This window comes from Fomitiporia mediterranea (assembly GCF_000271605.1).
Source record: "Fomitiporia mediterranea MF3/22 unplaced genomic scaffold FOMMEscaffold_9, whole genome shotgun sequence".
In the NCBI taxonomy this organism is placed as follows: domain Eukaryota; kingdom Fungi; phylum Basidiomycota; class Agaricomycetes; order Hymenochaetales; family Hymenochaetaceae; genus Fomitiporia; species Fomitiporia mediterranea.
In genome coordinates this window covers 95,142-108,390 of record NW_006760394.1, presented here as the reverse complement: position 1 = coordinate 108,390, position 13,249 = coordinate 95,142, and the positions used below count along the sequence as shown (strand labels likewise).

General features: G+C 48.7%; 3 protein-coding genes across 3 annotated transcripts; 2 read left to right on the top strand and 1 right to left on the bottom strand.

Annotated features, from left to right (window-relative positions):
* Nucleotides 1-163: 163 nt before the first annotated feature.
* Nucleotides 164-4,662, top strand: FOMMEDRAFT_30381 (uncharacterized protein; the record flags this gene model as incomplete). The annotated part of the gene is made up of 5 exons (XM_007269000.1): nt 164-1,260; nt 1,341-1,522; nt 1,772-4,119; nt 4,149-4,275; nt 4,343-4,662. 5 exons carry the CDS (start codon nt 164-166, stop codon nt 4,660-4,662), a joined length of 4,074 nt encoding a protein of 1,357 aa, XP_007269062.1.
* A 2,499-nt stretch (nt 4,663-7,161) lies between these two features.
* On the top strand, nt 7,162-8,117 carry FOMMEDRAFT_91170 (uncharacterized protein; the record flags this gene model as incomplete). The annotated part of the gene is made up of 4 exons (XM_007268999.1): nt 7,162-7,309; nt 7,464-7,585; nt 7,643-7,924; nt 8,013-8,117. The coding sequence occupies 4 exons, from the start codon at nt 7,162-7,164 to the stop codon at nt 8,115-8,117; spliced, it is 657 nt and encodes a 218-aa protein (XP_007269061.1).
* Nucleotides 8,118-8,339: 222 nt separating this feature from the next.
* On the bottom strand, nt 8,340-13,006 carry FOMMEDRAFT_126943 (uncharacterized protein). Its single transcript, XM_007268998.1, has 14 exons — nt 12,658-13,006; nt 12,258-12,585; nt 12,108-12,181; nt 11,866-11,990; nt 11,580-11,680; nt 11,492-11,508; nt 11,287-11,406; nt 10,948-11,199; nt 10,249-10,873; nt 10,019-10,133; nt 9,818-9,928; nt 9,490-9,739; nt 9,257-9,426; nt 8,340-9,188 (listed from the first exon to the last, which is right to left on the bottom strand). The coding sequence occupies exons 1-14, from the start codon at nt 12,949-12,951 to the stop codon at nt 8,402-8,404; spliced, it is 3,369 nt and encodes a 1,122-aa protein (XP_007269060.1). The 5' UTR covers nt 12,952-13,006; the 3' UTR covers nt 8,340-8,401.
* Nucleotides 13,007-13,249: the final 243 nt, after the last annotated feature.

The window sequence follows — 13,249 nt, the reverse complement described above, 5'->3', positions numbered from 1 at the left end:
ACCGCGAACTGAGCTCGTGGACTTCATTTATTATCATTATCAACAGACAGAAAACCCAGCATTTCAACAAGCGAACCAGAAAAAGCAGAAAAGTCTAAAATTAACATCTCTGTATCCCGGGCTCCATTGACTACGAGATCTCTCCACTGTATGAGAAGAGAATATGTTTCGAAGATCGCGCGCCCCGTCTACTCCGACGACTCCGGCATCCCCGAGCACCGGACAGGAGGGCAACGACAATGAGATTTCTGACAACTATGAAGTTGTGCAGACTCCTTCCGGCTCCAATCCGAATTCGCTTCCCTCCTCTTCGTCGGATGCTGGTAGACCTGCTGCGACTCGTCGTGAATCGAGGAGACGTCATTCACAGCCGAGTCCTCCAACACCAGGTGTAACTCCTCCCCCACACGTTCGTCAGGCATCTTCTCGAGACGATTGGTATCCTTCCTGGCTCCCGCGACGTCCACCCCCACCTGCACCAGCTTCCACTGTTCCCTCCGAGAGGGGTCACGGTCACTCACCTATCCCGTTCATGTCTTCTCCATCGAATGCCGGGACGACCCGTGGTGGTCGTCCCATGGCCAGCGGTGCTCACAGGATGACACCCAGTTACGACACTGGATACACGGGATACACTGGTACTGGTGAGAGCGGCGAGTACGTCGACATTGGCGAGTATGATTTCGATCCTGCACTCGCAGAGAGCGAGGGCACCGAAGAGCGCGTTGGAATCGGTCGGCGACAGACTCCGCGCTCTGTGCGTATCATCTCAGAAGCAACAGCAGCGGCCGCCGCTTCGCGTAGGCAATCGGCTTCCAGGCATTCGCGACGCTTGTCAAGCAGCGGTGTCCAACAGCAGGTTCGATCACGAAAGGAAGGCCGCGCGGGTCACGTGCATGGCTCGGGACCGAAACCTTGGTGGCGAGGAACAGTTTCTACGCCGCTGAGTCCGACCGTTGTGTCGCCCTCACCGTTCCCAGGTGCACTGGGACCGATGACGACGGATGTACCCCCGCCCTCCGCACCTGCACATATGCGTGCATATCTCCCGCATCCGGGTATGCCGGGCGTGGGTGGGTATAATGTAGTTGGATCTGTACCGCTACGACCGCGGTTCCGCGCTCCGGGACTCGATCTGGGATTCTTGAGTAACCCGAGTGCGTTGAACAGGTTACGGTATATTTTATGGCCGATCTGGGTATATGGCCTTGTTGTGCTTCAATCGTTCCTTGACCTCAATGCCATATATTGTCTCGTCCAGTACGTTTATTTTTATTTTTTATTTTTGGTAATTTTCTCGCTGTTTGGATATTCTTACTCATGGTTTACTACTTTGACAGGCTGGCCCTCCACCCGACTCCTGCATCTCCACCCTCAAGTTCGTCCAATAACTCTAATCCAAGCTCAAGCAGGAACTGGGCTTTGGGCGCTGCGGGGTACGGAGTCTGCTGGCTCTTCTGGATAGTCGGTATCATATTTATCTATGAGGTCGTCTATTGCTGGTGGAGACGCTGGCGCTGCAGTGAGTGTTCGATATCAATTTTTTTAACAATTGTGGTATTCTGCTTTAAAATATTCTATTTTTACACCACTTGCGCGTGTTTTTCATTTCTACAGCTTAACCTTCATTCGTCGATCCTTCGCGAAGTCCAGTTTGCGACCGTTTATACCCTCTGAACGTGTTTTTCACAATACTTTCAGGCCCCATTCAATGGTGCCTTCATATATTGAGTTCTTGACAACTAATTACAACTTTGTACCTCTCCTGCAGAACGTCCTCTCATGATCCCACTCTACCTGTCTGCTCCGGCGTATAACATCGTGTGCATGACGTCCTTCGTGAACTTTTGCTTTTTTCGATACATCCGGTCTTCCGCGCGTCCGAGGCTTCCCGTCCCTCGATTCCTGAGGCCATGTGGTTCTTCGACGTCTGGGTCGACTATTCCGTCCAGGGCGGTCACGCCAAGTGCCATGTCCGTCGCAACTGAAGCAAGGCCTTCTCAACAGCAGGAGAGGGAGACTTTTATTAGTCCCACTACGGCGGAAGGAAAGGAGAATGTGCCTATGGTCATTCCTTCGACTACTGCACGTAGTCCGATTCTCGAGTCGATGTCTTCATTGGCTTCGTGGGGTGACTGGTTCGCCGAGACCTGCTACTTCTATGGACAGAACCTCCCGACTGTTGCGCTACTCCTCCCGCGTGCGGCTTTGTGTGTTGCGATACTGCTTGCGTTCACCTCTTCCCAGCCGGAGGATAGGGCTCTGGGAGCTTTAGGCTTGATGAAGCGTGACCAGACTTTCTTCCGTCCAGATGGTTCGCTTTCGGGATATGCGAGAGGTGTGCTCCTGGCGAATGTTGCGTGGGCGGCCTGGCGGGTTGTGATTCTGTTGATCAGCTGGGTTGGCTTGTGGTTGATGAGCGGCCAATTGTGTGCTGGTGTGTGTGGACCGCGATTTCGATGGGAAGAACCGGAGGAAAGGCCTGGTTATGCGAAAGGTCTGGATGAAGAGCAGTTCGAGGAGGCGCAGGGTGTGTTGTCGACGTGGACTTGGAGAGCATGTACTCGTGCGCGAGTGTACGACGCGTATGACTTGTGTCTCTTCCTTCCGCCACCGTCGACAAAGGCTGCGGAGAAAGCACGAGATGTGTCGACTGAGAAGTCAGCACGGAGAGCTGGTGGAGTGATGGATGAAAGTGAGGAAGATGCAGTGCTTGATCGCGTTCTGGCTGCGGCTGGGTTACCGAAGGCTCCACCTCCTGCTCGACGAGGCATGTTGCGTGGCGAGTTGTTCAATACGCCGCCAGAGTTGAGGAGAGAGTTGTCGGAGGAGGCGGTTGTTCAGGAGATCACTATTAGCTCACCGAAGCCACCTGGAACGAGGGAGGGATCGAGTAGGTCGAGTCGGGAACGTCCGCCGTCAAACATGAAGCCTTATCCGTTTACGACGTATCCGGCTCGTCAAGGTTCACAAGACATGGGAACGCCTTCTCAAGTGAAGATTCCGTTCCCGCCGAGTCCGAGAACGAGTAAGCACAGTGATAGGGAGGGGAGTGGACATGAAGCAGAGGAGGAAGGAGAGGAGGAAGAGGAAGACGTTGAAGAAGAAGGGGAGGAAGATATTGAAGTTGGAGAAGGATACGATGAGTTTGGGTTGAACGTTGAGGAGCCATCATCTGGACGTAACTCTGCATCGATGAGTAGTCTTGGACAGCAGATTCCGAGTCGGTTCCCCTTCCAGTTCAGGCATATTTCACGTCGCTCAAGAGGAGGAAGGTCGTCCGTTGGAACCCAGCAGTCGCGGAGCAACTCGAATAAAACGAGCTCGGCATCGTATGGTGCCAGTCATGCGTCGAGAACAATTAGCTCGTCCGATAGGCGACAAAGTCAGGTTTCGGATAGCCCTTGGAGTCAGAGTCAAAGAAGTCCTGAGGCAAGTGCGGCTCAATCACCAGTTAGTCCTCACGAAGGCGCGACGTCAAGTTCGAGCTATGGTTCTCCTATCAGTGGTCATCTCGGAGGCCAGAGTGTTATCCCGATGCCACCCCGCACTGCGCGTAAAACGAGGCAACAGCGGGCAAGTCTGCCAACCCTGCCTGTATCGGCGATTCCGGCCGGATTTTCCGGCGCCCGTGATCGTTCAAGGACATTGAGCGGAGGTACTCAGGCTTCTTCGGGTCTCAACCTCACCCCACATCCTCAGTATGAGAGCAGCGGCGGAGAAGAGTCCGAACACGAGCAAGGCACCTCGCGTGAGTTCGGCATGCTGACAGACCCTGAAGCAGACGGTAGCCAGGAGGAAGCTGAAAGGGAAGACAGTGTCGGTCTTCTCTCGGGTGGCCCTTCGCCGCGATCTTCGCTCGGGATGCTAAGAAGCCGGAGTAACCTTTCATTAACGAACTTGAACCTTGGAATCCCGCACTCGAGGAGAAGCAGGCACAGCTCGGCGTCTTCTGTCAGTCATAGTCATAGCCGGAGCAGTCGAGGTTCGAGGTCTGTCTCGTTTACCGGATCGGGTTCGCAGGGTGCGTCGGCGCGTTCGAGGAGTATTTCGACGCAGGCACGTTCGCGTGCGCAGTCTTTGGTACAGGGAACCGTTGGTGCGGCCAGTCATTCGAATGTGAGTATTGAGATGGCCATGCGTTCCAGGGCGAGTTCGCTTGCGAGACTGTCGGAAGTGCCCTCTGTGCATCGTCGGTCGAGCGAATCGCAAACGCGTTCCGAGTCGTTCTCGGGATCGGGAGGTTCGAACGCGATCTCGCCATCCCAGCATCGCGTGAGTCGGGGGGACTATACGTTTGGTCAGCCGATTCAACTGAGAGTTGTTGACTCGGGAAGTGAAGGAGGATCGGGATCGGGAAGGCAAGGATCGTCACCGCGTGAACTGTCGCCACACTCGAGGCGAATGTCACGGCAGGAGGCGACGATAGTGCCTGAGACTGCACGAGAATTGCAATCTCAGGTTTCTGGTGTTGCGCCCACCGAACAGTCGCAACAAACGACCGCTCCGGCTTCTTCATCTCTTCCGATCCCGGAGACGAACGGTATTTCGAGACCCTCGCAAGGTGGAGCTGGAGCACCATCTTTAATTAGCTCGGCAGACGACACATTAATCGCACATCCGACGTCGCAGGAAGAAGGCTCGTCTGACACTGCTGTATGACCTGATGGTGAGTCGACAAGTTTCAGGACGTCGTGAAAGTGAAGCTTCTAACGATTAAAATTCAAAGTAAAAGTGAAGTGAAAACGAAACGATAAAATTTCTTGTGGATTTATGATCACTCAAACGTTGAATGTGTCTGATGTCCCATATTACACCTCTCATCTTGTTCCCCTCATCCATTTTGTCTAATGATCCTCTCTGATGTTGATGACCTTATACGGACCTGCCTGATTCTAATGTCTTCATCTCTTCACGTGTTCCATTTATCCATCGTCCTCCCTCTTGACCACATCACGCCTATTCTCACTATCTTGTGGATTTCTTGTACACTACCTTTCGACGTTCTCATCTCCTTGGTTTTTCCAGCATCATTTCCCTTCTGCCTCCTTGGCCATTTCTAACCCTGGCTCAACTTGATTGGTTTGTGTTTTTCCTTGACCATTTTTTTTCCACCTTTCTACACACATTTTACATCTTGTCTGTAGACACCTCCTTCTCCACCTCTCCCAACAATTGCCATTACCATTGCCCATTTTGTATTTGATTGTTACATTATTTTCTTTCGAAAGTCTTGTTTCACTGGCGCGCATTTCTTTTCTTTTCTCATTTACTACTTACCGGTCTACGTATGTCTTCTAACTAATGAATGGTTGCTACGTTTGTGCGCGTTGATTATTGTCTATTGTCCATCGACTTGTGTCTTACATCTGTGATTCACGTAGCTAGCTTGTTGACGTATGGCGATACATACACAATCTACGATTTTGAAATCTATATTACTTTGTGATGATTAGGAACTGATATAAGATTGGATAGGTGTGTTCTGTCTATTTTCAATTAGCTTAGTTGTGAGTGGCTGGACAAACTGTGTGTAGTTTCAAACTCTTATTAGATGATGGCCTATGCTTGCATCTCCTAATCTTGCAACTTCATGCTCTTATTTAATCTCAATCCATGTTTCTCAGTTTACAGGTTTCAGTCTCAGTTCTTGTGCCTCTGCTACTCAACTACTCCTAGCCAAATACAAAGATATTAGGAGCACCAACACAAAAATCCCAAAATTGCTCACCAAATATACATGTTATTGCTCTGAAAATTCCAATGTATTGGTTCTGTATTTAATCAGATAAATTAATCAGTAAGAGGGTTAGTTGACATACCAGAAAAAACATCAAATTAATGGGTTTAGTAAGTGCACGTCCCTGCTCAGTACCTTGTTCAGTTATATCCAGAGGAAGAATGAATAGGCTGGATCTGGTACTCAGAAGAATTCAACCTGTACTAGTGGTCAAAACTATTAATACAGAGGGTTTAAGCACAATTCACCTCTCTGTCCAGTGCAATCACTATACAATAGTCAAGACATAATACATGTAGAAGACTTACACAAAATGAACATACTAGTGTCATAGACCAAAAGAGCAATGGTTACAAATTGGCAATATTGTCCAAGAATTGTTCCCGAAATAAACTCCTGCACAAAACCAAGGTCTAGAGCAGCTGAATTGTCTCTGTCAAAAAGCAACATTGTTCAGGCAAGAGTTTCTCTGGATGATAGATTGAGAACAGCTGTGGTCCATGTCTTTCCTGAGTAACAAACAAACTCCTTTATAGCATTCTAGAAAATAGATATTATTGTGTTGGTTTGAAGATATCAGCTTGTTGCTACCACCAAATAGCAAATACAGTATGTGATCCCATTGTGTCAATAATACACAGGAGCTGACAGTTCCTAGTTCTTGAAAACTTGCTGATAACCCCTTAGCTGTATAGTAGACATGTGATGAAAGTGTAAAGAATGACTGTAAAGTGGCAGAGCCAAGACAAGTAATATTACATGTACTTGCTGGATGAATCATGTTGTATAACATATCCTAAAAATGAACACAAAAGCCACCCCCTTTCAGCAGAATGAAGTCAATTGCATTGTGGTGTACACAATCGTCTCAATCAGTTATTCAAAACAAGGAACCTAAACGGTACCTGGTTATTGTTGATCAAACAGTCCGACAGATTCTATCCGGCAGGCACAACTTATCGACGAGTGTGCATTGGCAACAGATTAAAACCATTATACGAGTATACAAAACAATCATACATTGATAGTGGTTGAAAGAGGTGTAGGACTAATGGTGAAAATTGGATACTAACCGACTTTACTTTTCATTACCGTATGCGTGTACGCCGGAACTCGACAGGCAGGATAGATCCTTCCTAACCAGAGTCTCCGAAAGGACAGCTTGTACGCATATCAGGTTATTATTTGCTTAGAGAATGCATCTATCTCATTGGAGCGGCCTAGGAAGATAGCCGAGGCGGAAGCAAAAGCGTGGGGAAATATTCAATTACACAGACACGGCTCATGCAGCTTACTCTGTGCTCATGTCCTAAGCAATCGGACACGTCTCCCCAACCTATTCCTGCTTGCCATTCGCCTTTAACTCGCACGTTGACTATCAACTCGTAGCCCTTGACCCTTCCTGCTAATAAGGATTCAAGATGTCGGACCCAGTCGCAGAAAAGTCGACCTTCCTATGCATGTACATGTCCAATCACCCAGACACGCTCGTTGCATACGTGCGCTATTGGGGGAAAGTGAACGAGGTGGTGAAGAGTGCGAAGATGACGGCTATTGACAGTAACGTACGTTGATAAGTTACTCACCTTCCCCGCTCCTTCCTCTATTTCATAATCCTCTCCGCGTTCGTACTAATGTTTCAACATTTGTTCGTTGGGGGAAATTGAATGTTCAATGTAGGGCATGACCCTGAGATACAAACCCAGGTCCAAAGGCGATAAAGCCACCAAGGATACGGAGGAGAAAGAAGTTCGCGTACCGTTTGACCCACCACTGTCCGGGTACGAAGAAGTCAAACCGCGATTGTTAAGCATGACTGCTGATGCACAGGAAGCACTCGGGATGGTACGTCCACGCGGTTCATTATACAACAAAATTTATCGTATTCAACGAAAACCGCAGTCCAAAGCTCCCCAAATAAGCACCTTCCACCTCCCAGCCTCCTTCCTCAAAACAGGCATCCCGCTCGCACTCATGGTCTACACAACCCTCTCACCCATCCTCTCCACCTCCGCACCCGCCAACCAAAAGTGGAATTGGGAATTCGGATGCTGGTTGTATGATGCTGTGGGTGGGACGAAGTTGTTCAAGCCTTTGTGGATATTTACGGGTGTAGTGCATTTTTTGGAGGCGGCGTATGTGACGAGGTTGTGTGTTAAGCATCGGACGGGGTTGGTTGTTGGTGTAAGTGTCCTTACTTTTTTTCTTTCTTTCTTTTCTACATAGTATTTGACGGAGATGAGTTGATGCTAATTGTTTTTGTGATTCTTAGTTCCAATATGTTTTGAGTGTGTTCTTGTTCGGGTTCACGGTGCTGCTGCCGTTCAGGAAGAGGATCCAGCAAGCGAGAATTGACTCAATTATGAAGGGGAACTGACCAATCCACCTACCCTTCTCTTGCCTCATACCTGCTTACTTCTTTCTTTCTTCGCTTTTGACTTTTTAAACTGATGATGTTGCTGTTTGACGTGCTGTCTTCGAAATGCTGTCAAGTTCTCATGTTTAACATATTACAATATTATGATATATTCGTATGCGAATAATACATTGTTAAGAAGACAAGAAAGCAATACAAGATGTTCAACCTGTTATATATATTACAACACACATTTTTCCCATATACATATACACATGATCCAACTCAGATTAAGACTCGAGGTATCAGTTCCAAATCTCCTTCAGCCTCCCCTCCACACTCCTCTCACTCTTCCCTCCTACGAGCTTCTTCGTTCGATGCTTCATCTCCAAACCCCTCTCCTTCATCCTGTCCAGAACGTATTCATACACCGCAGGGTCGTCCGGCCCACATACACCCAATTCTAACTCTGCACCAACCCCACCACCACTAACACGAAGGCTGTCTAGGACGCGAAGCGCAGCGAGCGCGACGGGTACTCCAACGCAGAGGGACATGGCGGAATGTTTGGGTGTGCCGTATACTTCGAGTTTAGAGGTGTGGACCTCCTTTTCTTCCTCGATAGCCTCGGTATCATGCGACTGGCCTTGAGGGTAAGAGGAGGAAGAGGAAGTGATGATTTCGTGATGCAAGACAACGAGATCTCGTTCACCTGGTTTGTAAGCCAGCTTGTGAGAGAGGAGAGTTGCGAATAGGTCGATTGGTGCCTTCGCTTCTTTCGGTGGGTCCGGTAACCGAAGAGATGAACTTGAATAGTCGCCCGTTCCTCCTGGATGGGAAAGCCAACGAATAGCTTCGAATAGGTCCTCCAGTTCCTCTTCGCTTTCATTATTATTTGACCGAATTAAATCGCGAATCGCACTGGTGAATGAAGCAGAGTCGTTAGCGTTAATAGCGACGCCCGTGAGGTCCTCAACGGATGCCCGAATGAGGTCGGAGTAAGAGTGAATCTGGAGTTTGCGGGCGGTATCTTCAGTGTCTAGGAGGCCGAGATGTTTGAAAGAGTGGAGGAGACTGCTGAAGCCCGGGTATCTGTTTTGACGTTCGTAAGTCATCAGCGGGGATATTTCAGAAGACAAATGAAAATGTGGAGGTCGTACCTTAGAGTTCCACGGAAGAGTGTTCGCAATCCTTGAGATTTATGAAGATCGTACGTAGTCGAGTACGACAGGCTATCACGATTTGGTAGACCTTCGAGTTGTAATACATCTGATATGGGGAGTTGAGGGATGTTCGAACGAAGGAGATCGTCACTCGATACGTTTTGAACCTAAATAAAAAATGCAAAATCCAGCCACATTCCCATTTCATTATTAAATAAAAAGAAACATACCTTCCCATACACAAGGAACTGCGCCCCATTCAAAGCAGCACTCAACACACCCCTCGGACTCCAACTGAACTTATACTTAAGCGGCACGTCAGCACACTCGGGTGCGGGTAGACCACCGCAGAACGAGGTGAACGAGACGACTTTCTTCTTCTGCTTGCGGAGAGAGGCGAGGAGGGAGAGTGCGGAGCAGTGGTCGATCCCTGGGTCTAGGCCGATTTCGTTTAGTAGGAGGACGCCAGAGTTGATTGCGCTGTTTTTGTGCCGGAGGGAATGAAACCATGGGTTAGTATGTTAAAGAGATGGATTGACTGTGAGGAAGGTTACGGACCGATCGTGTAAGGCGCGCATTGCTGGGGAGATGTATGAGGCTGTTACGAGGTGTCGACCATGCTCGATGCAGAGTTCTGCTACCGCAGGGTGAAGAGGGACTGGAAGAAGACTAGAGATGGAGAGGGAAAGAATGTTCACATTTATCAATCTCTCACTAAATTTACTTATTCAGCTTTGAGACGGTGGATTGCATACGTACCTGATAACAACATCGGCATTTTGTATCAGTTCCCCGACTTTATCCCTCTGAGACATGTCAATGGTAACGGGAGTTGCGTTACATAGGAAGGTATTGCGTGATGGTTGGTCGCTCGCTGTACAATGAACATAAAATGTCAGTTTTTGCTTGAACGATGCCTTTTTCTCAAAGCAAGAAGAGGACATTGCAAACTCGCTTCTCTTCTATCGTTTATTATTAACATGACGTACCTACGATCAATTCGACATCGCCTCGCCTACAAATTCCCTCTACTGCCGGACCCGCAACCATCCCACTCCCAAGTAGCAAAATCCTCTTCCTTGGTGGTATTGCAGCCTGTACTTGCGAACTAGAACTAGAACTCCATGCCGCTGTCGAATTCGCTGGAGTTCGACCTGCATCCGAAGCACTCGTTGACCCAGCACTTTCTGATGAACTCAAGCTCCGAGCCCGATAAACATCCACCATTCCCTGTAACCACACATGCCGTTTCCTAAGCTTCCCCTCCGACGCGATCGTCGCTCTCTCCAACGCAGCGTGTATCTCCGTCCCTTCAGCATTCTCATCTAACTGTTCCACTGTCTTCCCATCTTGCCAACTAGTAGTAGAGGTAGAGACGTTGGCATACCGATACCGGTTCGCTACGTTCCGCACGTAGGGAACAATACCTTTACTAAAGCTCTCACTTGCTTCTAGTGGGAGAGCTGTAGGTAAGATGTCGACTGACATCATTTGTAATTGTGGGAGTGGAGAGGGAGAAGGTGGGAGTAACAGGTTGGGGAATGACGATTGGAGGTCGATTGTGAAGGAGGGTTGGGAGAGGGTTGAGGCGTGTGTTAGGAAGCCTAGGCCGCCCTACATTTCGTAGTGGTGAAGAATAATAGGTAAATATAAGACACATTTAATGGTGAACGCAGAACCTGACGCACCTCAATATCACAGCTCACGTCTGCATAACTCTGACATCTCCCCTTCATCACGTCTCGCGGGCTCAGGCCCGAATACGAGTCTGAGTCCGCATCAAGGGAACCTCTTTGCTCGTTGCCATTCCCATTCTGAAGCTCTTGCTGTAACTCCCAAACACGCGCGAGTGCAGCAGCAGTCTGCTCGATCGACATAAGTCTCGGCGACTCAGGCGTCCAGCCAACGCCGTTAATAAGGAGTGTCATGTACGGCGCAATCTATAAGCAAAATACAATATATAATATATAATATATCCTTATTAACGTAGTTCGATCAAAGACCTTTGTTCAAGATCAATCACTTACAAGTTCGTGAAAACGTGACTCGAAGTTTGCCGGATTCGCGTAGTAAGATTGTCGGTCGGCTCGTTCGCCCGTTGTTCGGTTGAAGAGGTATGTTTCTTGCGTTGCGTGTAGGAGGTATATCTATAATATTCCATCCATCGTTTCGTTCAACCAGGCGATTAACATCAGCGTACGCGTTATTTTAATGTTTCTAATTAGACTTCACCTTGTCCAGCGATGTATCTTTTTACAGAATTGAATATCCAATCAGATCACGATCTTCGCAAATCCTTTCGGTAAAATTCGAGACTTACCAGGATCCCTAATGAGCCTCGGAAGACTCTCAACAGTGACATCTTGAATGGGAAGCGTCTCGCGAAGAAGGTGTAGCGCACCGGCGGATACTTGTCCCGATCTATACACAAGGTAGGGACGTAATTAGTATCATACATACGTACAAAGATAAATTGATAGTTAGGGAGATATAAACGGAGGGAGGATCAGCAGAAGGAAGTAAATGAAACCTGGGCATGCGAACGAGAAGTCGAAACGAAATTTGAAATTTACGAAATTATGAAATTATGGTATTATGGTGCTTACCCGGTAACTACGATGATGAAAGGACCCATGCTCCTTGGTGTACCGTCTCTGGCTATTAACTCCCCGATGTTGCGTAGGGAGGAGAGGAGGGAGGGGAGAGGGGCGGTGTGTGGGCGCGGTGTTCCCTGGATTGCCGTTGAATTTGAATTTGAGCAAGACGGGGAATCAAATCAAGTCAGACTTGGCAAGAACGGGAGGAGAAAGTGGTTCTGAAGAAGGGAAGAAGAGAATGACAGACGAACCAAGAAAGGCGAAGCAACGCCAAGGTTGAGATGTAAATGTGCGGTCGAGACGAGACCTTCTAGAGCTCCGGCAACTGCATTCACACAACGTCAATCTCAATTCAATTCGCATTTCCAACTATGAACGGGAGAGGATGAGAGGTACTGTACCTCCTGCAAACCAGCCAAACCCAACCGTCCTCTTCCCATTCGGGTCTGTAAGGAGTTCCCAATCAATGAGCGTCGCTAACGTCTTCGTCTTCTCAACCGACTGGGACGGAGAAGCGAGGAATTTCGATAACAAAGGTGTGTTGTACGTTTGTCCCTTATGTGTATGCGAGAACATAATATGGGTTCTCGGTCTCAGAGTATTCATATTATTAGAATGAGAAGATGAAGAAGAAGGTGCTGGAGAGATGAGGACCTCTTCGAGAGGTGTTTCTTTGATACCGAGGATTATGTCTGCTGGGGAGAGGGTTGGGTGGATCTTGGCTCCTGCCTACGAACAAGAATTAGTTGTGGAAAGCACAGATCAGAAATGTAAGAGTAGTAATAGACTGGTGTAGCACACCTTAACGAACTCCCCATCCTTCCACACCCTCCTCTCACAAGGCTGAACATACACATCTACCCCGTCTTCATGTACGAGTCGCTCGACAGCTTCGGGAGTTAGAGGGCACCGCCGCTCCCATATTCGCGCCGGGTCTTCGCGCCGGATGCCAAGTGCTGGACGTCTTCTTCCTTCCTTGTCCTTGTTGAGCCTAGGTGTTGTGCGATGAAACGGTCGCCGAGGACGAGGGAGTAGAACAGGCGCGGAGGTGTTTGGATAACGGAGCCGAAGACGATGTAGCGAAAGCAGCAGCATGGAAGACTACAGAGTGGAGAGAGAGAGGACTAGACAGACGGCCAGATGGTGGATGGTAGACGGAAGAAAGAAAGCCGAGAACAACGGGGAGTCTACATAATCCCTGCACATTCTCCATAAATGATTCCCTTAAATATTGTTGTAAGGAGGGGGTGGAGGTGGTGATCCGCCCGATGAAGTGTGTCATGCGTGCGTGTCCTCGTTGCCCATGCCGTTCTCCCGTCCTCCGACAAATAAGTCATTATTTGTCCATAAACGATATACGGACATCATGCATCGCATCGTATGGATCGCATGG

Excerpts from the sequence above, each read along its gene's own strand:
- FOMMEDRAFT_126943 (XM_007268998.1), bottom strand. The coding sequence starts at position 12,951 with ATGCTGCTGCTTTCGCTACATCGTCTTCGGCTCCGTTATCCAAACACC. Across the intron at positions 10,134-10,248 it reads CGATGTCGAATTGATCGTAG|CGAGCGACCAACCATCACGC; the intron begins GTACGTCATGTT and ends TTCATTGTACAG. Across the intron at positions 9,929-10,018 it reads AATGCCGATGTTGTTATCAG|TCTTCTTCCAGTCCCTCTTC; the intron begins GTACGTATGCAA and ends CTCCATCTCTAG.